This window comes from Typopeltis vanoorti, chromosome 11 (assembly GCF_054136105.1).
Source record: "Typopeltis vanoorti isolate ZY-2024b chromosome 11, IOZ_Tvanoo_1.0, whole genome shotgun sequence".
Classification (NCBI taxonomy): Eukaryota; Metazoa; Arthropoda; class Arachnida; order Uropygi; family Thelyphonidae; genus Typopeltis; species Typopeltis vanoorti.
The window spans coordinates 61,385,751-61,409,241 of NC_143559.1; the positions used below are offsets into that span (position 1 = coordinate 61,385,751).

General features: G+C 36.4%; 2 protein-coding genes across 2 annotated transcripts; both read right to left on the reverse strand.

Annotated features, from left to right (window-relative positions):
• Positions 1–7,609: 7,609 nt before the first annotated feature.
• Positions 7,610–8,587, reverse strand: LOC150101651 (octopamine receptor beta-2R-like). Its single transcript, XM_090399882.1, has one exon. The coding sequence runs from the start codon at positions 8,585–8,587 to the stop codon at positions 7,610–7,612; it is 978 nt and encodes a 325-aa protein (XP_090256008.1).
• Positions 8,588–19,716: 11,129 nt separating this feature from the next.
• Positions 19,717–20,739, reverse strand: LOC150101652 (G protein-coupled receptor 161-like). The gene has a single exon (XM_090399883.1). The coding sequence runs from the start codon at positions 20,737–20,739 to the stop codon at positions 19,717–19,719; it is 1,023 nt and encodes a 340-aa protein (XP_090256009.1).
• Positions 20,740–23,491: the final 2,752 nt, after the last annotated feature.

Below are 23,491 nucleotides of genomic sequence, written 5' to 3' on the forward strand. Positions count from 1 at the left end.
AACATACGGACTCGGAAAGTTCACGTTTTGTTGTCCTTAACTTTGAACCGCTGAGCAGGTAACTGGCCATCAGTGGTTGTTTGATAGACTGTTGAATAGCCTATTTTGTACGGTACATCAAATAGAATCATGCTAGGAATAGTCAGGTTTATACATTGTTACAATTCTCACTTGGATGAGCAATTGATGGATGCAGAAAAAGTCTGATCATGCGTAGTTAACACATTTTAAACTTACATTTATATTATTCCCCTCTATGTAACACTTGGAACAAAATATGTCTTAATTTAAAGTATATATATGCTTATTAACAATAATACTCACTTCTACGTTGACCATCTTTCTCTTAACATTCCATGAGAAATATTAGACTTTCTTAGATCCTGGTTTGCGAAGGTCTTCTCTGTACGATACTTAGAAAGTGTGGATAAGATTGTACTCAATCTTCTGATAGGTATTTCCTTAGATGTCGTATTTCTTTGTTCTAAATCTCTTGACGTCATCTTTAAAAGTTAAATATTTCGTGAGAATTGTCATGCGCGATAGCTTACGACATTTATTAGATAACCCGTTGTTTAGCCGTATTCATTATACATCGGATTTCAGTTTTGATAAATGATAAGTTCCGGTTTTTGGACGAATTAATGTTCTGTTTGACGGTAAACTGACATCATATTTAGATGAGCGTACTTGTCAATAAAAGGAATTGAGGCCTTTCCGAAAATGGACTTCAATCATTTGCACATATAAACAGAAACCTGCCCAGAATCTCAATGAGCATAAGATGTTCAACCGACTTGATACTTCCCCTTGATGCGATGAACATCATTGGATTAATGGGCAGAGCAAAGACATTTTACATTAGAACGTATATTCAGTATTGATTGATGAAACTGTATAATACTCTTCATAAACTGTTACCGGAGTGTTTTCAAATCTTACGTCACTTATACGTTTGATGTATTTTGTTTGTTTATTTACATTTGGTTATATGTGACAGCGATTTGATCATTGTACACATTAAAATCAACAGTGCTCCGCACTCCTAAACTAAACCTGATTAGCATAAAAACAACTACGCAACTAATCGCATGTGATCTTCTTTCATCCAATCGGAATTAAGATATATGTAGAAAGGCTTGCAGGTCATTTTATGTCACTATTATGAAGATATTTTGCCGGGTATGGTCACAAACTCTTATTGTTATTGTTAATTTTGACCATATTCGAGTGGTCCTAACGAACAGCATTTCGTCGCTGCCAGAGGGAACGGAAAGGATTACATAATTGGGAGCATTGATTACCCAAGAATATTATTTTGAAAAAATATGCTAGTTACCGATAGTTAGCTGGATGAAAATCCTTTTTTATAATTATTTAATTGCATTCATTAAAATTTGAAAGCACGCATTGAAAAACTAATTGACTTGATTTAAACAAAAGGCACAGAACCTGGTATTTGGAAACAAATGGTTAGAAATGATTGCAGCAAAATCTGCTTTGCCTCGAAAATGCAATACAATAATGGGAAGGAGAGGAAGGTAATATCTCTTTTTATTAATGGAAATCCCCTAAAGGGTCTTCGCTTCAAAAATCTTCATAATTGTTTGGAGAGTAAATAGTTATTCGATATCATTATTAATTCTAATATATAATAAATGGGTAGAGATCCTTCCTTGTCACGTCACTTTAACTTGACGGAAGGATGTCCAAATATTAGCCCTTCGGGAAGAGAATCTGATTGAAGAGTTTTCGGGTAAAGGTGATTTAGTCGACCTCATTGCGCGTTAAAGGGGGTTTTTGACTCTCGTAAAAATTGCAAATGGTTAGGAAACAAACGCGATAAAATATAATATGCTAGCTTCAAAGCCTTAATTGCTTCTATTGTAATTGCTATCAAACCAATTACAATGTCGCACTTTTATGATAGATGTCAGTTAAGTAATTAATATTGGTGCCATTGTCAATCATTTTCACTGCATTACCACTTCTTTTCGCAATGATTAGGCTTTCTGCTTGAACTTCTTTTTCGTTTTTTTTTTCTTTTTGAGGAATCATCTACTTCGATCAGTTCTTAAAGCGAATTTGCAACGCAGCAGCTCAGACTCACTGAAATGATTCTTTTGTTTATCTTTCTGATCTTTAATGTATCTCCTAGAAATTACTACCCGTTACCACGATAATCGGTGATGTCGAACGTTGATAAGTATATGTTTTTCATATTTCTTCGATGCTTGTTGGTTAACAGCTTTGTTCGCGAAATGAGAAACCCTAATTTTCCGGAGGGGGGGGGGCTATTAGAACCCAAGTCTTTTCATCTAAAGGCATAGTCAATACCGACTAGCTATCTTGGATGTAGTGATGAGTACCTCTTCCATGACCTGCGGTAAAGAGTAGAACAGGATGCCATCAAAATAAATTTCGTGAAGGTATAAGGACTAAGACGTGGAAAATCTGCCACAGTTTGATCGAATCATGTAAAACGAAGTTTGAAATTACATTAATTCATATGCCTAACTACCGCCATAACTTATTATTATATGATGATACAGCATCTGGGATCCCCCACAAGGGCATTCGGCATCATCTTGTGAAACCAATATTGGTTGTCTATAAATTGAACGTGTTCTTTTGATCAGTTTGGTTCGTTGTGAGACGAAAAAACCCGAGTTTCTTGGAGAACAAAATACCTGCCACCTCCTTATGGGACTGACTAACTCACCATTTTTCTAACTAGAGTGCTTCGTTTATATTGACTGAGCTATGGAGGATCTACCAAGATCAGGAAAAAAACTGTTATTAGGCTCGATTATAATCACCAACTAGATGAACCACCAACTAATTAATATGGTAATAATATGGTACAAACATTACTCGATCTCTCTCTCGAGTAATTTTTTTTCTTCTTCCGAAAACTCGGGGGTTTAATCTCACATCTTAGAAAAAATCAACCTTAGAACCCACATTAGGAGCTGTGCGTCGTAGTCTCTCTTCTCCGATAGCTTCAAAATCAACAATAGTTTGGGCTCAGCTGTTGGTGTTGGTTAAGTGTGCCAGATAATTACTAATTTTGTACACATCGGGTTTAAAGAGTTCCACATACTTCCAATTTTTTGTAATAAAAAGACAGATGGTTTTTTAAAACAGGAGAGAAGGTGAAAAGGCAGGTAGGGAACATAATGTTATATTCTCTACTTGCCTTACTGACAGTTTATCTTTCCACCTTCATTTTCTCCGCTTGTCATGATTCTACTTGCTGTAGCGTTAAATACCCAGTTGATGCTTCCTTGTGTAGTGGCAAACCTGAAAATCAATTTAATTGATTGTGCGAGTAGCTCTTAAGGAGAATGCAAAAATGCAAAAAAAAAAAAAAAAATGTTAAACTTGGTATATTTATTTTGCTCTGCAGAATATTGCTGAGCAATGGAGGATCTACCTTGACATCTAAATCGCTTGAATTACTATCAAAAAATGTTAGCTTTCATTCCGTTCAACTGTAAAGAAATATTTCTTGAAACTAGGGATGTTACGGTGTTTTTAATCGATACACAATTCTTTCATATGCAAATTTCATTTATTTTTACTACCTTACTACATTAAATGCACGAGCAAATTGGAGTCCTCGTTGAAACCAATAACAATCAAATAACATCTCTCTAACGGGTGCAATTTCCTCCGTGATTGGTCGATCGTGTATTTTGTAGTTGATTCTCTCTGTGAATGGCTGCAGTTTCTGTCTGATCAGCTTCTCACAGACTCGCGTTTCCCAGCAATGTGTATGCATATTGTATGGGAAGGAACGTATCTTTGCTTAGGTACAACGAGAGATCCGAACTGTGTAGCCAAGTTGAGTATCTTACCAATTTCATCTCCAGTGATTCAGCTATGGAGTTAATGTTGTTATGTGTGTCATTGTCCTATATTAAACAAATTTCAATTTCTTAAAATTTTATAAAAGATTGTTAAACATACACAGTCGTTTCAAAAGCATTCTTTATTGGTAAGATATTCTACATTTTCTTTCAATGTAAGATAATAACGAACAGATTGAATGGAAACTATTAAACTCATGGTACGTTTGCAATAACGTTATTCTTTAACTATCATAACTCATCTGTTTGCATACAGTTATTATCTATTCATCTATAATATTTCAACGTCAACAAATTCAAAATATGACAGTAAAACTTTCCTTGTCGTGTACTGAAGAGTTAGTATTTTAAAACTTTATTTATTTCATTTTATATGTTATTTGGGCAACTAATCAAATAATACAAAGAAAAGAACTAGATTATTAATAGATAAATAACACTCATTTTACGGCTTCTATACAATTCTCATTCTTACCTTAGCTTTCTTTTTCTCCCCTTCTAAAAACATATTTTCTGGAAAAACGCCGCTACGCCGAGTGCAATAGAATTATTTTCATTATTTCTGAATTTCTTGGCAAACTGATGGTGCCAATAATTCAAGTAGTTTATTAGAAATCGTTTATTCATTGAGGTCACGCAATAATAGGATATGATTATTATTATTATCACACCTCTATGGAGTCAATAGACTCATCTCGGGAGGTCTCATTGTCACATACTCACAGTTCTTCTTACCATGCCTTAACATTCACTGTCTCCGCACTCACCATACTCTCCAGAAATGAATTCCAATCACTCACTACTCTCTCCACAAAAATCCTGCTCCTCTCCCCCTTCCGCACACCTTCCTTATGCAGCTTCCAGGAATGATCTCTTGTCCCCCCCCAGTCTTCACACATTTATATGGTAATAATCCCTCAGCAACTTGTATATCTCAGTCATATACCCTCCTAGTATCCACAAGTCTCTGCAAATTACATTTCCTCAATCTGTCTTCATATTAAATATTCCAGAGACTAGAAACCACCATAATCAATTGTCTCTGGTCCCTTTCTAATATCTCTTCATCCTTTTGAAAGCCAGGAGACCAAATCTGTGCACAGTAATCCTCTAATGGAGTAACCAAAGAAGTATACAATGGAACCATGATATATTTACTTCTGCACGTTATGTCCTCCGCATTATTGCCGTAATCCGCTGTACTGTCCTCGCAATTTTAGCAATGTATTCACGAAATTTTATGTCCTTGTCCACAATCACACCTAGATCCCTCACTCCTCCACCTATTGTGTAAAACATTCCTACCAACTGTATACTCTGCAACCCATCTTTTCTTCCCATATTTTAAAAGAGTACACTTTGCGAGTGGGTGAGGGGAACACTGAACAGTTCAATGTTACCTTTCATTTACCCGTTCACCCAGGGCATTCAAGTTTTCTTGCAATACGATGGCATTCATTCACTCCACTCCTCATAATTCTCTCCAATTTCGCACATCATCCGCAAACAACTGCATATCACCATTCATACATCTCCCAATATTATTGATATACAAATTGAACAGCAACGGTCCCAAAACAGGTCCTTAGGATACACCACTATTTAACTTGCTGGTACCTACCTATCAAACATGTTATCTCCAATTCAGCGCACTAATCTACTGTCTAATCCCATCCGTTCCAATTTAAAGGTAAATTTGTCTGGGAATGATACGGTAAGGGCTAATCTGTCGAAATCGTCAGATGTCTGTTTATGTTGACATGATTTTGGAACAAAAAAAATCACACACACACACACACACACACACACACACACACACACACACACACACACACACACACACACACACACACACACACACACACACACACACACACACACACACACACATTATTGATGTATTTTAACAATACTTCAATCGCTGGAGGTGACATCGCGGAAAATGTCGTTTGGTTAGGTATCATTTGGAACATGAAAAAAACAAAAAGAAACGAAAGAAAGAATAACAAAAGAAATATCATAACAACAAGTGTCGTCGCACCATTTGTCAGAAAACATTATGCAATTGATATTAAGTATTTATCAGTCATTCGTATATTCCCAAATGTAATACTACAATGAGAAAGTTGTCAAAGACTTATTTTACTATTTTTCAGATTACTGTCATTTACTCATTATTCCTACTGAGATTATAGTAATTGCCTCTAAATATCAGATGATAGATTGTGCTTCTTTGATATTGCTCGGATAAACAAAAGCCCACAAGTGAAATGGATGAGGGATTCATGTGATGTATTTTTCCTCTCCTCCGACATATGCTAGAAGACATCGGCTTCTAAATAAGCAAATCCAGCAATAATGGATTGTAGTAGAGTGAAAGAAGAATATCCAAATCTTCTCTAAAAAATCCAAAGAAATATGAACTTTAGATAAAGGCCCTTCCTCCCATTTGCGAAAGAGTTCCACCACATTGCTACTATTTATTCCTCTGACAGTCGTTGACTGAGTAACTAAAGGAAACACCTAGATTCAGGTAATCGTCACACCCTATGCTAAATTTTGCTTTTTATTTTTTGCTTTTTTTACTATCAATTTTTTACTTCACAAATCACTGAATCCTATAAGACGCTTCACACAGATTTCGATCCTACATAACAATACGACTATATTTTAATGGGTCCATCGATTATAATTATAGGCTTGTGTAGAAGCCTTTAATTACAATCTGCTTGTTCACGTTTTATACGACAGTTCTTCTCCCGGTGTATCATATCGGGTTCGAGTTAACTGAAATTGAAGATTAGAGAGAGGGAAGAACGTACAACCGAGATTTCCGCTGTGCTCCAACTGACAAGAATCGTACTCTGTTGAAGATTCTTACATTCTGGATTGTCCCAGAGTGATTTACGTCTCTGATAATGCAACCAATATGATCTAATACTGTATTGGTTTTTCTTAACTTTACTATGCCGCCATTTAACTACGAGCCCTTCTCAAATCTATAACTACAACAGATGAAAGATGTGATGTCAACAATACATTTTTCATCTCTTGAAGATCTAGCAGCTGCCGGTTCTCCATGATGATGTTGATGATAAACGTTGGTGCTCTCTCTCTCTCTCTCTCTCTCTCTCTCTCTCTCTCTCTCTCTCTCTCTCTCTCTCTCTCTCTCTCTCTCTCTCTCCCCCTCTATCTTTTTCTCTCTTTCTTTCTCTATTTGTACTAGCGATCGATTGAAAGGTTTTATTAAATACTAGAATAAAATCTGAGTATTTATTAGTAGAGAATAACTTATTACAAATCCAAAGTGACCATATTTACTATTAAAAATGCCAGAACCCTACTATATAAACTAGATATCGCTACTAAATTCTATACTTTCTATGGTCATAATCTCGATAATGGCTAATAACTGAGTTTCATTCACTTAATAGGCTAGTACAGTGTACCTATCCACTTTATCGTCTAAGTCTAAACAAGGGCATTTAGTTGATTTATTAGTTGGTGTTTGTAGGTAACGAAAGATCTGGTTTCAAATCTCATCTAGAACTAGGGGAACCTTTATAGGGACGTTTTTAACTTAAGTTTATGCTGTCGTCTAAACCAAATTTTAGTTCACGAAATGCTTTTCAATGGGCTATTTTAGAAGTCTGTGTGTGCATGCGTGCGTGCGTGCACCCGCATGTATTCTACACTATTCTACATAACAGCAACTTTTGATAAAAGTTACTCTGTACTTAAAAAAGTTCTCCAAATTTATTAGCAATCATTCTTGGTAGTTTTTTGAATCCATTTCTAAAATCTTTACGTAATATCGCGTAGATAAAAGGATTCACAGCCGACGCGATAAACATGGAAACCGTAGCAAGAAAATTGCCGATGTCAGAAAATCCTGCATTATAACCAGAGATAGCCTTGGTGGCCTTGACAAAACTATAAGGACCACAAAGTATAAAGAAGGCTGCTATTATGACGAACATGCTGGTGACTGTTTTAGATCCTCCTTGTTTGGCCTGCTGAGCTGCATTCACACTACCTGCAGGAACCACAGCTTTAGAGCTCATTTTTCTGGCAGACAGAATAATTCGTAAATTACAGAGAAGGTTGATAGTAGACGGGATTACGAAGTTGGTGGTAAATCCACAAGTTATAAAACGGTTAATATGGGCGTTGTCTCCCCATTCTACAACGCACACACCTTCCCAATAATCGTAAATGATCCAATCATTTGCTATAGGTATAATCGCTATTACAATTCCCTGGAACCATCCGTAAACAACCATTATCATCAGCTTTCTAAAAGTAATCTTTTGGGGATAGTGAAGTGGTTGTAGAACTGCGAATCCACGGTCGATGCTAATGTAGCAAAGAGTTAACGACGATACCGTAGCAAAGCAGAAACTGGAACCACAATTAATGTCGCATAAAAACTTCCCAAGAATCCATTCGTCAAAGATGACAGCTATTGCCGATGGTATCATCACTACCATACCAGTTAGGAAGTCGGTGATGGCTAGGTTGACAATCAACACGTTTCCAACTTGCATTCGTAGACGTTGGTCCCAATAGGAGACCAGTACTACAGCAAGATTGCCTATCATCGATGCTAAGGCAGTTAAAATGATGATTAATGCTCCGCATATAATTTCTATCAGACTTCGACGACGTAATACATCTCTATGGATTGTAGATGCATTGGCGGAAATATTGGTCATCATATCCGTATGCATAAGACTTAGGTCCTGCAAGAAACAGAATATAATTATTAAGAGGCAATGTAATAAGAGAAGACAGAATCAAATCAACTTATTATGATAAGCTAATCAATCAGTTACTTAATCGGACATTTTACTGCCACGTAAAATAAATTTAAACACTTAAATCTTGACATTTTGATAACGATTTTATCAAAATATTAATCAAATTATCAAAGAATCCAAATCTACAAGTTCTTCGTGTGCTGCACGGGATTGCGACCTAGGTCTTATCAACCAAAGGGCATAGTCTCTTCTATTGCAATCATTGCTATTCAAGAGTGATGACGTTATTCTTAAGAACTGTAATTCCCATTTCTCCATGTTCTAGTTACCCGAAACAGTACTGGATTGGTTTACGAGAGCCAGAAGATTTGTTTTTTTTATAACACGGTCAGCTCATGGTTAGCTGACTCAGAATCACACGTGCTTGTTTGAATGAAAATCGTCGTTTCGAATCCTGTCTCCATATTTAAGGACCTTGTAATTAATGGGGAGTTAGAGCGTCTCTATGTAAGGGAAAGGGTTTTCTTTCTTTCCTGCAACTCGTATTTTTTTTATCCAAATAAACGCTCTTATCAGAGAACATATATTTGATGCGCAGACTATGAAAATGGACTTAAGTTGCCTCATCGAATATTTAGCCCAGTCAATCACGTAGTAATTGACATCCATCAAATAGTATCTTCTGTATCCAGAAGAAATATTGTGATCACTTTCCACATGACAGTAGTTTCCTGATTATGATTTTCACATGTATCAAAGAACGTTGAAATATTGACAACTGTACCATCTAATGTCTTCATCTCGGATCCAATATTTCACTTTATCATTTTTATCCTTACAAAGTATTATGTAAACTCTACGCTACTTGGATTTGGCATTCTTACGGAAATTCGTTTTAAAAAACAAGAAAGATTTTATTTTTCTTTACTTGATCCCACTGCTGAATGGGTACAACTATAAAGGGAGAAATAAATAAATCGCAAGACTGTTATTGTTTCGTAGTAACAGTCGGACGTTACTGACTGAGATTCTGTTAGCATCCTTCTCGCACTTCAGACCATCATCTGTTCGTGTCCCTTAAGAGGTGCTCCTGATAACTCCGGTTTGAAAATAAATAATACATAGTTGACTTCCTTGTATGGGAGGGAAGAAAAACCTGCAAACATACAAAATCTTCTACGTTGGACCAAAGTATAATTTTTAAATAAATGAGAGGGATTGAGAGAAGTTAGTCGATTATGTGCTATTTATTTAATAAATACAATGTGGATACAGCGTTTTGAATAAGGAAATAGAATATGTCGCTAAACCCAGGAGGGTCTGACCATCCTATTTATGTTTGGTATTTTCCTTTGTCGAATATTGTTTTTTTCCTGCAATTTAAATAACTGATAAAAAGCTCTTTTGATGATAAAAGGATATGCATCAACAATCTCTTCCAAGAACATTTGTTGAATTTTTGCATAAGAAAATACACCCTTGCAATCAAACAGACGTGTCTTACTGAGTTACTTACTAAGACATTTCTAGTTTACTGCTTGGAGAAATAAGAGGGTTATTACTGATTGGATGCCTTGTATAGAAGATGCATCGATAAAACGAAACGTGTCAAGCGGCAATATACTTTTAAGAAATTTATTACCCCCATAGGTAAAGCCATCGTACTGTTTGTTAACTCGAGTGTCAGTGTTTTACTTCACTTATAAGGGAGAAGTTTGGAGTCATAAACTTCTGATATTATAACATTTACATGAGTTCTGTAAAATGTTCGGAAATTCTTGATTGTTTCTTGTTTGATGAAGGCAAAAGAAATCCTTAATTTGTTTGGCTTGTTTCAGACGGACGGATTTTGCTGAAATTTGGAATTCTTCCCAAATTTTGCGAGATAGCTGCTCAGTTTTGCTAGATCAGACGACTCATTTTAGATGTATAGTTTTTGGGGGAAAAAAGGATCCAAATATATATTATATATGAAAATAAACAAACTGTGTAGCGCTACATAACCAAAAACAGCTCTGCGAATGAAGCACTATAGTGATCTCTCTGATCACTCGGTTCCATACTTGTTTTTACACTCTTTTGTTAAAGCTTTTGGTCCTGTAATTCTTTCTACAACAATAGAGAGAATTATGCATATACGTATAATTCCTTATATTCCTTATATTAGGCCTAGCGGTCTGTTACATTCGTAACAGGCATCGCCTATTACGATTTGAAACCGCGACCGCCTCGAGGAATAAGGTGGTTTAGCCCTATGCCTTCCGATGTGTGTCCTCTATCCTACAGACAGTTAAAAAAAAAACACAAGTACAAAATAAGATGGTGTTCGTGTTACAACATGAAATCATGATGAATGGGTGATGACGATGATGATGATGTTAGGCAGGCTCCAGTTCTTTTCGACTCACTTAGTTGGTTAATGTGAGTTTGGTGTTATTGCGTAGCATTGAACTAACATACGAATTTCGTGTTTAAATTGTAATATGGCTACTGACAATTATACGAATACTTACTTCTAGGTTTACCATCATGATTTAGGCAATGGTAGAATATTCAAAAGCGTCGTAGATCCAGAGTTTAATCCAAACAGATATACATAAGATAGTGGACCGTGTTGTCACTACCTCCTTTTTCAAATGTTTTCTCAAATTTTCCTATTTCTGTGGCTAAACTCTTGATGACGTCATCTGTAAACAATGAATATTTTATTGGAGTTGTCATGCGCAATTTGACATGTCCACTACGTAACTGATTTCTTACTTTTGCCCTTCTTAGACATTTCTTTTCTGTTGTGATAAATGATGACCTTCCGTTTTCTCTCTCTCTGTTTTTGGAAACTAATTTCTGCTTTCTACCAAACATCCTTTCTTACAACTATATATCCGTTATTGAAGGAAAACAAATTGATTTTCTGAATGTGCACCTTATTTACACGCATGCGTAGTAATGATTTCTGTGATGTATACTGATACAAAGTGATTGAGCATGTCTTGGTGATTTGCGTGTTTTAGATTTTTTTTTTATTTACTTTATTTTCTCACGTTAATGATCAATTAATTCAGTAAATTATTCAAATAACATATCTTCGTTCATTTTTGCTCTCAAATACTGACGGAGTGGATGTCAAAGAGCATCACGAATCTTCACCAAATGTGTTCGAATTTCATACTAATTATGAAAGTCGGCGATTTATTGAACTTAGAGATTTCAGTGAATTTATATCAAGAAACATGCAATTTAGTGTAGACGTGGGTTGCCATGGCAACCCACGTTTTTCAGCTCCAGCGAACAGTTGCATTTCTGACATTGCTTGCAGAGGCATTTCCGAACTCGATAGCGAATGTTTCAATCGATCACAGGCGATGTTTCCGCGCCACGGTGATCCAGTTCTGTGATTTTATGTTGCATACCAGGTCCCAATTATTCTGCTGTTGCTCCTAGACCCTTTCGAATAATATCTTACAGTTGATAACCGAAAGTGCACTAGGGCAAAAATTTCCGAGCTGAGTTGTTGCAGTGGTGGAACCTTATGATAGTGACGCGTCGAAAGTTATTGAACTCTTCAGTAAGACCCATTTAACTCTTTATTTAACATTTAACCATTTAACTTTCAATGTTTGTCTATGAAGATTGAAAGACCACGTGCCTGCATGAGCCATGATTGTGATGTATATTGTAGCCGTATCCTCTACTACTATGAAGGAGCATCCGGATATATTTGATCAGCACTAGACGATCTGTTGCCGAAGTTCATTGAGTAACAAAATTACAAACTTTAAATTTGCTAAAATATCCTCAATTGCAGAAGCTGATCTGCGTTTTAAAAAGGCCACTAAAATTTACCAAATTACTCCAATAACTAATTGATTTCCGTCTGCTCAGCTTCTATGATTTTCTCTAAATTAAATACTTAAGGTGCGGTTAAGGAACTTAAGAAGCAAGGGTTACTTCCTTGTCTGAGGACTTTTCATGTGAAGGTGGGTTAACCGATCTTATATGGAAATGGAAGGGTGTTTTCGTTGCTTTTAAATAGAAAAACAGAGAAATACGCCAATCAATAGACATAATATACTAATGGCATGGCCTTAACTGATTTCGTCGTAATTTATACAATACAATCGTTATGGTCGCATCTTTTAAATTCTATCTCGACTTCGTGATAGCATAAAACGAAGTCCCATTAAAAGGGGTTTGAATTGAAAATGATAAATTATATATATGACTAGCAGAAGAAAGACAGTTATGAATTCGACTTTACTCGCCGTCTAGAGATCTGTTTCTGTGCTTATTTTCAGCCGATTCCCATGTTAATCAATCTTGCTAGTAAGGTTCCCTGAAACTCAATGGTTTAGTCCTTCCCAGATCTCAAATATTCGACGCTAGAACTCACATTATTTCAGACAACAATATTAAGTCATGTGACGTCTGCAGTATTTTCTCCACAATATCTTCATAATCATCGAAATTTTGGACTCATCTATTGGTAAGACTAAGGATGGAGCTCAGCTGACCACTGATTTCAAGAAGTTCGAGTTAAAAGAATTCTGTTTATTCCCTTTTTTGGAATAAAACGACGTTAGACGGTTTTTAAACGGGAAAGAGTGCGAACAGGAATTTGATTTGATAAAAACTATGAATGTTTGTTGTCGGCTTCATTCCGTTAAACTGTAAACGAAATATTTCCTGAAACTAGTTTACATGTTTCAGTCTTTTCAATCAATGCAATACTCTTCAATAAGCAACTTCAATTACTTTTACTACCTTGCTACATTAAATGCACGAGTAAATTTGAGTCCTCGTTGAAACCAATAACAATCGAATAACAACATCTCTCTAAAGTGTGCAATTTTCTCCGTGATCGGTCGAGTGTGTATTTTGTAGTTGATTCTCTCGGTGAATGCCTGCAGTATCTGTCTGATCAACTTCTCAACAGACTCGCGTTTCCCAGCAATGTGTATGCATATTGTATGGGAAGGAACATATCTTTGCTTGCGTGCAACGAGAGATCCGAACTGCGTAGCCAAGTTGAATGTCTTACCATAACAACTGTTGTTATTCGCGAGAGTATTTCATCTCCATTCATTCATCTATGGAGTTGGTGTGATGTGTTTCATTGTCCCGAATTAAATAAAATGCGCTTTTGTATTATTTTATAAAAGATTCTTAAACAGACACAATCCTTTCAAAAGCATTCTTTATTGATGAAATATTCTTCATTTTCTTTCATTCTAGGATAATAACGAACACTTCGAACTGAAATGATTGAACTCGCGCTATTATGCAATTAGGTTATTATTATAACTATCATAACTAATCAGCTTGAATATGGGTTTATTATCTATTGAACAAGAATATTTTAACATCAGCAAACTCAAAACATGGTAGCAAGCAAATTAATTATCACTCAATTCACGGTTTAAACCGTTCGATTTTTCAATCCTTCGTTTCGTATTTGAAGAAAAAAAAATAAGTTGATATTGCAGAAGATATAAAAATTTGCTTGATTTTGGATAAATAAACAAATCATGGTGTATTAATTATGGACTTCGTGAAGACTGAGTATTTTAAAGTTGTCATAATGTTTCATTAAGTTGTATTACCAACATCACATATAAGAGATTTCAAAACATTAAATATTGTGTACTGAAGAATTAGTATTTTAAAGTTTACTTCATCAATATCACACATTATCATTCACTGTTGGATGAAGGCCTTTCCACGATTACTCCAAATCTGTCTGTCCATGTCCTTCTTTCTCCAAGTCACTTCTGCACATCTCATGATATTATCAATCCACCGTGATTTGGGTCGGCGTTGTAATCGTTTTTTTTTTCTAATTCAGCAGTAATTCTTTTGTCCATCATTGATCTTGTCTTCGAGCAATATGCCCAGCCAAGTATTCCATTTGTGATCCAGTCTTGTGATACCAAGCGTACTTCTTTCCATACTAAACCTTGCTGTTCTTATTTTTTGAATTTCATTTACATTTAGTGTCCATGATTCACTGCCATATGTCAATACAGGAAGAACGCATTTGTCAAACGGTTTGGCTTTTGATTAAATTCGAATACTGACTTTTCGTCCATGATATTTTATTCTATTAATATCTGTTGTCCTAAGTATAGCTGATTATTTGATTATTTCTGATTAGACATATCATTGAACACATATTAAATATACATTAAATATATTGTGTTAGGGTTAGGAACCACGAGATGGCGGCACATTTGAGCCGTCTCTCTTCACTGCGTACCGCTTAATTAGTGATAGCCTTGGGCCATCTGTCTCTGATTGGGTACCAGTGGAGATTGAACTGCCCACTCAGTCTCCAAAAGTTAGATAGGGCTAAATGGCCTCGCCTACTCCTGTATATACGGGAATAAAAAGGCGTTAGCTGATTTTTTTTTTTTTATATATATTAACACCATATAATTAACACAATATCAGTAATTTATGTTACATTACAACGACTGAAAGTTGATCTTATTGGAAAATTTAATTAGTACTGTGTAATACTTTTCAATAAGTCTCTGTTTTGACACTGGCCACTTGTCTCAAGAAGTAACGAGGTGTTGTATTAGGTAGCTGACAGTCTTAAATTATGTGGTCTACAGTCAGTTGAAGGTATGGACACACAAATGCATGATGGTGATTCCAGGATATGGAATCTGTGTAAGTAGTGTCTTAGTTTTCCATGTCCCGTTAGTAGAGTGGTCAAACCTGGAGAAATGGCATGTTTTTTCAGCCGGAGTCTGCTTCTGATACTTGCCAAGAACTCTTTTGTTGTTGATCCGTTTTTTGATGTTTTCCATTCTTCCCACAAGTTTAGGCTTCTTGTTTCTGCAAGTGTTTTTATTGCTCTTCTGTTCGAGTACTTTTGGTAACTTGTTTCTAGCCCCCCCTTCTTTAGCCAGCTGATCCTTCCTCGTTTCCTGCTATACAAGTATGCGCGTTCACCCAGCTGGACTTGATTTCCATCCTTCTAGAGTGAGATTCCAAACCACATTTCTTGTCTGTTTTGTTAATGCTATATGGTTGTTCTGGTTTTTTATGACGTCTATAGCTCTATTGTCACTGTAAATTGTTGCTGTCTTTTGATGACAGGTGGTGAGTTCTAATTCCTGGAGATATGTAAGTGACTGAAGTATAGCAAGTTGTTCTGTTTGGTTGTTGGAACAGAGAGGATGCCGTCTAGAGCAGCGTTCTTGTATAATGGACCTTCTTTTATATGCAATGAAAGAACAACCAACGTTCCTTTCGCTTTTGCTTCCGTGAGTATATATTAGTAAATCGTCGCTTTCAGAGCTTTCATTCTACTTAATATATGTTCTCTTTGCTGGGCGAGGCCATCTACTCTAGTGAAGCGGGCGTTCGTAGCAATTTGGATCGATGTTGTAACTTTCGTTATATCTTCCAGAAGCTCTAACACCCCCTGCTTCTATTTTCAAGGGGGGGGGGGGGGGTAGAGGTGCACTAACGCGAGCTGCATCGAAAGATATTGTCGTGTATTCTTTATTTATACGTATGGCTATAAGATGTTGAACTCTGTTTAGCTTTTGTTCGTTTTTCTTTGATTTTAGTGTATGTTTCCAGGCAGTTGCAGCATAAGATATCAGTGGTAGTATAGCTCTGGTATATATTGTTTTCATCGCTCGTTGACCTAATCCCCACTTAATCTTAACTGGGGATTAGTGCTTATTGAAGATAAATTTTTCATCTATTGTTACTCCTAGGTAACGAGGTAGTTCTCGAGGTAACTGAAGGTATCTTTCTTCTCGTGTGTCCACTCTACAATTTTAGAGAGTTCTTCGTTGGCCTTTACTCCTAACTGTAAGCTGTCCCGTCTCCGAATCATCATCATCATCATCACATCATCGGCGAAAGCTATGAGTTTTGTTTCAGTAGTGAAAGGAATAGCGAGTCCTACTGGATGTTTCAGAAGCCTGGTCCACAGTAGGAGCCTCGTTTGACTTCTTTCGTTACAGCTGTGGTTTTTAATGGCATGGTTGCTCTTCTGTTCTGTAAAATCATTTTTTGTAAAGTAGAGTTAAATTTTTTGGGCATTTTAAATCTCTTAATTGATTGATTATGGCTGGTCACCACGCAGCATCGAAGGCTCTTTGTACATCGAGTGAGATCAGTAGTACGTCTTTTTTTTTTTTTGCTGTAGACGCTTCTGTGAACTTTTTTACCTCCATAATTGCGTTTATTGTGCTGGACTGAGGTCTAAATGCATATTGATTGATACTTAATAGGTTTCTTGAGTAGGCATTGTGCATTATTCCGTTTTTCTAGCACCTTACCAGCAACGTTCAGGAGACTGATTGGCGTGTATTTGCTACTTTTGTCAGATGTTGCTTTCCTGGTTTGATTATGGGTATAATTTTTAGAGTGTTTCCATGTTAAATCGCCTTCTTTTTAGTCACTCATTGTAAACTGTTGTTATGAATTCAGGGAATTCGACAAATGCTCTTAGTAGTATATCGCTGGTTATTCCTTTTTCTCCTGGAGTTTTTCTTAGTTCCATTGATCTTAATACTGATTCGATTTCATTGTTGTAAATAAGTCGTCGTTAGGAGTGTCTATGCCTGTTTTTATTCTTTGTCTGTAAGTTTTATGAATTTCTTCGTCTGTTGATTGTCATCGAGAATAAACTTCTTTATCATAATAGCTGCAGTTTCTGCTAAGTTTTTAGTGCAGATGCCGTCTGTTTTCTTGATAGTTTATAATATAGATGTTGTCTTATTCTTGCTTGCTTGCTGCTAATTTATACATGCAATTCCAAGGAATCGATACAGTCGAAACAGTAAAGACTTTTTTCCATGATTTTGTTTTCGTGTTTGTAATTTTAGACTGATAGCTGTATTTGGCTTTATAGTACTGTAGTTGTGTCTTCTGCTCTCTCTCTCTCTCTCTCTTAAATCTTGGTTATTGTATGTTCTTTGGTATAGTCGTCTGAGTACGTTAACACGTTTTTTTAAGACTGATAGTTCGTCGTTCCACCACGGTACTGATTTTCTTCCATCGATGTTTAGCTTCTTGGTTGTTCTGAGTGTTTGGTCGCTGGATTTTATCAGAATTGATGAAAGTGCAGAAGCAAGGAAATCTACGTATATCGGTTTGTGCTGATGCTCAGATAGCTAGGTTTTTGTCTAATCTGAGCTGCTGTTCGCTGATCCGATTAAAGTGATATTCTGAGATTAGGCATGAAAATTCTCTTTTTAATTCTTTTGCAAATATCTCTAGATTGGTTTTATCGGTGAAGTACTTGGTGTTAATGCGGTGGTTTGTGTCGTGTATTCTGTTTAAATATTTGTTTGCTGATGATGAAACTTATTGTGCGATGGTCAGATCAGCTTTCCTCTTCTTCGCATTTCCATTCCGAAACCCGGAATAAAATTGCGTCGTTTGCCATTGTTAGATCGATGAAGCTGCTTCCTCTGGGATTTTCGAATGATGGAGTGATACTGTCGTCGTTTAGTATGTGTAGGGAATTTGGTGCTAAGGACTCTTCCAGATTTTTACCTCTGTTGTTTGTGCTGTCGTTAAAGAAAAAACGCTATCTCTTCCAAGAATTAGGCTGTGGTTGATCCACGGTAAAATCCACGATGTTGCCCATTTTTTCTAAGTCGTGTTTCATGTCAGTGTGATAGTCGAGATACATACTCGCAACAAAAGTTTTAATTCCTCTGTAAGTAATTTCGATAAGTACCGAGTCCTCGTTGCTGTGCTCAGAAATCAACATTGCCTCGATTTCAGGGTTGACCACGATAATCGCCACTCTTTCGTTCTGATCCTTTGGAAAATATTTTGGAAAGCGACATATTTTTTCTTGATGTTGTAGGGTTCTTGTATTAATGCTAGTCCTATATGTTTTCTATTTATGAGTTCTGTCAAGTTATTTATAGTCTTGTTAAAGCGTTGAAGATTTATTTGAAGGCATCCCATGGAAGTAGTTCTGTTTCTGCTAACTTTATTATTGCTTTCCATAATCTATGTTTTGAATTTTGATCTGTCTGTAGTAGTTGCATGTCGGGCAGTCTTTGCTTAATGCCATGTATTTGCATTCGTTTTTGATTTTGGCATGCTTGTTATGATTTTGGCAATTTATGCAGTTCATCTCGGACTTATTTCGTGGGCAGTCGCTGAACTTGTGTTCTTTAGAGCAGAAGGACAGGTGGTTTTTCCCTGCAGTCTCGTGTATGATGATGGAATTTATTGCATTTAAAGCACCTCAGAACGTTTACATAATCTGCACAATGGCAAATTCTCCACAGCATTTCGACACCGGTTTTTAGCAATTTGGTCCTCACCGTTGGATCGACTTCAATAATTAAGTTTCTCTTATTCGTTTTTTTTATTTGTCATGATCAATTTTTGTGTCAGCTTTGTATCGGTACTGAAGAGTTCTTCGTTCTGAATGCGGATTGAGTAAATTGCATTGTTCGTATTCAATTTCACTAGGAATATCATATATAATTAGCCTTGGAAGATGTTTCTTACTGGAATTTGTTACTAACGTGTCTTGGCATTCCTTCGTGATTTCGTTATGTAGCAAGTCTATGGTGGTCTTTTCTTTGGATTCACTTAAGACTCCTCCGTTATTAATACTTTTCAGTTTTGTGATTCCCATTTTGATTTTCCCTGGATCTATTTTTTCTTTTATGATATTTTTGGTTTCTTCGCTGTTTAGTTGAGCTATCGGTTTTACTATTAAATCATAGCGAGGATTGTTTTCAGATTCGACTTCGTTTTTAGCATCGTTTTTAACGACTTGCGTGCGTGCGTCCGTCCGTCCGTCCTTCCGTGTGTGTGTGTGTGTGTGTGTGTGTGTGTGTGTGTGTGTGTGTGTGTGTGTGTGTGTGTGTGTGTGTGTGTGTGTGTGTGTGTGTGTGTGTGTGTGTGTGTGTGTGTGTGTGTGTGTGTGTGTGTGTGTGTGTGTGTGTGTGTGTGTGTGTGTGTGTGTGTGTGTGTGTGTGTGTGTGTGTGTGTGTGTGTGTGTGTGTGTGTGTGTGTGTGTGTGTGTGTGTGTGATCGAATGTTCCTGATTTTCCAACTGACCATAGACAGAAGTTATTCTCTCTTTAAAAAAGTTGTCCAAATCTACTAGTAATCATCCTTGGTAATTTTTTGAATGCATTTCTAAAATCTTTACGTAATATCGCGTAGATAAAAGGATTCACAGCCGAAGCCATAAACATGGAAATTGTAGAAATAAAGTTACCGATATCTGAAAATCCTGCGTTATAACCAGACATAGCTTTGGTAATCTTGATAAAACTATAAGGACCACAAAGTATAAAGTAGGCTGCTATTATGACGAACATGCTGGTGACTGTTTTAGATCCTCCTTGTTTAGCTTGCTGAGCTGCAATCACACTACCTGCAGGAATTACTGCTGTAGAGCTCAGTTTTCTTGCAGAGAAAATAATTCTCAAATTACCAAGGAGGTTGATGAGAGCAGGAATTGTAAAATTAATAATAAACCCACAGTTCATATAGCGGTTAATATGGACGTTGTCTCCCCATTCTACAACGCACACGCCTTCCCAATAATCATAAGTGATCCAGTCCATTCCTACAGGCACAAGCCCAGCTACCAATCCCTGGAACCATCCATAAACAATCATTATCATCAGCTTGCTATGAGTAATCTTCTGGGGATAGTGAAGTGGTTGTAGAACTGCGAATCCACGGTCGATACTAATAAAGCCGAAAGATAATGCCGACACTGTAGCACAACAGAAACTGAAACAGCAGTTGAGATTACACATGAACTTCCCAAGAATCCATTCGTCAAAGACAACAGCTACGGCCGATGGTATCATCACCAACGCAGCAGTGATGAAGTCGGTGATGGCTAGGTTAACAATCAACACATTTCCAACTTGCATGCGTAGATGTTCGTCCCAGTAGGAAACCAGTACCACAGCGAGGTTGCCTATCATCGTTGCCAAAATAGTAAGAATGATGAAGAATGCTCCGAATATAATTTCCATCGGACTACGGTGATTCATTACATCTTTATAGACTGTGGATGCATTGTTCGAAAGATTGCTCATCTCAACCATAAGATTTGGAACCTGCAAGAAACGGAACATAGTCATTAAGAGGCAATCTAATAATATAATGTACGTTCTTTTGTAGCATAAAAATCAACTTATTATGATAAGCTACCTAATCATTCTAGTATTTATTTTAAAATACATAAATAAAATTATCATTTAAAAGCATTATGAAAATAATAATTTTGATAATTTCCATAGTTACTCTTTGGAAATATTTCAGCTTTGCTATTCGAAAGTGAAGACTTCAATCTTAAGAAGTGCAACTCCCATATAGAATATTCTGGATACCCAAAAACAACATTTGAAATTATTTTTTGAGAATCAGAAAATAGTTGTTCTTTTCTAACAGCCAGTACCTGCTTAGCTCACTCGGAATCATAGGTGCCCTTTGGCTGGAAAATTACGGATTTGAATTCCAACTTGGAAGATTTGAGAACGGTTTAATTAATGTTGAATGAACCTGTCTCATATGTAGCGTAGAGTTTCCTTTCTTTCCTATAAACTCGGAACCCCCCACCACCACCACCACCCTACCAAATATACATTCTGGCCAGAGAACATACATTTGACAAAATAGAAACTCATGTTGTACCATCATATTTATTTGTAACAAGGATTTGAACTTAAGTTTTGTAGGTCCAAAAGAGGTATACCAAAAGGTGCCCAGAGAAAAGCTTTTAACATATTACAGTTATATTGAATAAATGCAACATTACACAGAGCAATGTTGTGGTTTATAGCCATTCGGCTGTTTAAAGGCAGCTATATATACGCCACCATCTAGGGTGGATGACTATGAGCAAGGTGGATTCCCGTTGCCTTCCAGATAAACTGTGCGGAAAAAACCCTGTTGTCCACGTCCGGCTAACTTGGCTACGACTGAGGAAGGTCCTTAAGCTCCTCACGTCGTCGACGAGAATCGAACCTAAGACACTCCTTCGCCAGGCATATGGTTGCGAAGCGCAAAGCCACTAGGCTAACCTCGCGGACACACAGAGCAATACAAAGTCTATATTTAAGTTGTAAGCCAGTAGTTACATTCGAATTAAATACAAGAGGATGGTTTGATGAAAAAACAGGGATAACACAAGGATGGACATTACCATCGATGTTGTTTATTATTATTATATAAGGTGCCTCCATGGAGTCAAAAGACTCATATTCGAAACTTTCGAAGCTTCTACATTATTCGACTTTGAGATAAGAGGCGGATAGTTTTATTATTATTATTATTATTATTATTATTATTATTATTATTATTATTATTATTATTATTATTAATTCTATATGAATCTTATTATGAAAGAAAGTAGCATTAAACCTGATATTTGAATCGGAGATGCCAAGCGTAGCTCTTTGCTTTACGCAGATGATGCACTAAGCACATCTAATGCAATTCTCCAGGATTCTTTTAGTGAATAGAATAACAGCTGTAACAAATTTGGCATGACAATCAGTAATAAAAAGACCAAAATATGAAAATAGACAGAACCATTGAACACTTCAAGTGCATTCGGAGTGGAGAGCCTATAGAACAAGTGAAATATTTCAGCTAATTAGGCACAGTTTTAGTGAAGATGGTAGGTTAAATCTGAGAATAGGCAACAGAACAAGCAAAGCTGGTATGGTGGGTATGCAAGTGAATAAGGAATAATAGAGAGAAAGTAGCTAAAGCACCAAACTAGGTTCAAACCAGTTTTGAGTTATGGATCTTAGAATTAGGTGAGAAATAAAGCACTTGATCAGATTAGCGACCTCAAATATGAGAGTTCTGCGAAAGATTACGGGCCTTCGAAATGCCATCAATTCCAGAATTGTATTAAAAATGAAGATGTTAGAAAGGAACTCAACATCACTAGCATTCAAGAATGTGTAAGCAGAGCTAATCTAAGGTGGTTTGGCCACTTAAGAGGAAAGGTTAACAAAACAGGTATTTGATGCCAAGATTGCAGGAAAGAGACCCAGAGGAAGACCAAGGTCTAAGTGGATTGATTCATTCAGAAGTGGGCTTAGAAACATGAAATGTTAGTTATGGCCATATTGGAGTGGTGACAGCTAACTGACTGAATCGGAGGAAAATTATTGACAGATTATTAATAATGTAAACTTAATCGTGTAGTGCTATCAGAGTAACCTGGACGCCCCTTGAGTGTACATATTAGGAAATTGGTTATAATGATGGTGAACTTAGTCGCCTCTTTCAATATTTAACAAACACTTCCCAACTCGCAATAGATGACGTAGAATAGTATCTATAGCATACTAAAGTTATATGGTATTCTGATATGAATCTAAAAGAAATGTTCTGATCTTTTCACATGAAAGTTATCAGAACACATGATAACTTTCATGTGGTTTCACATGATAACAATCAGGAACACGTGGAAAACATTCCCAGTGTTCCTGATTGCTGTTTTCATGTGCACATCGAAACAATCAAAAAATAAAATAAATAAAAATTTCCTAGACATTCTTGGTCTACCTTATGTATTTGTGCGTTCTTTATTGTTGTTACATTATCTTTTTATGACAGTCAGATGAAAGAAAGAATTACATCTGTTGAAAATGCCTTTCAGAGTGCGTCATTTAAACCGAACCAAATTAGTGGATGTGCGAGAAAGATGCAATTTTGTTATCCTCTAAAATTTCTGTCAAAATTGTTTTATTTTTTTTTCCACCACTTCAAATAACTGGTGATAAACTGTTGTGAAGATAAAAAGGAAATGCGTGAAGAGTCTCGTGCGAGAACTGATACCATTTGTTATTATTTTTTTTTTTTACACACCTTTCC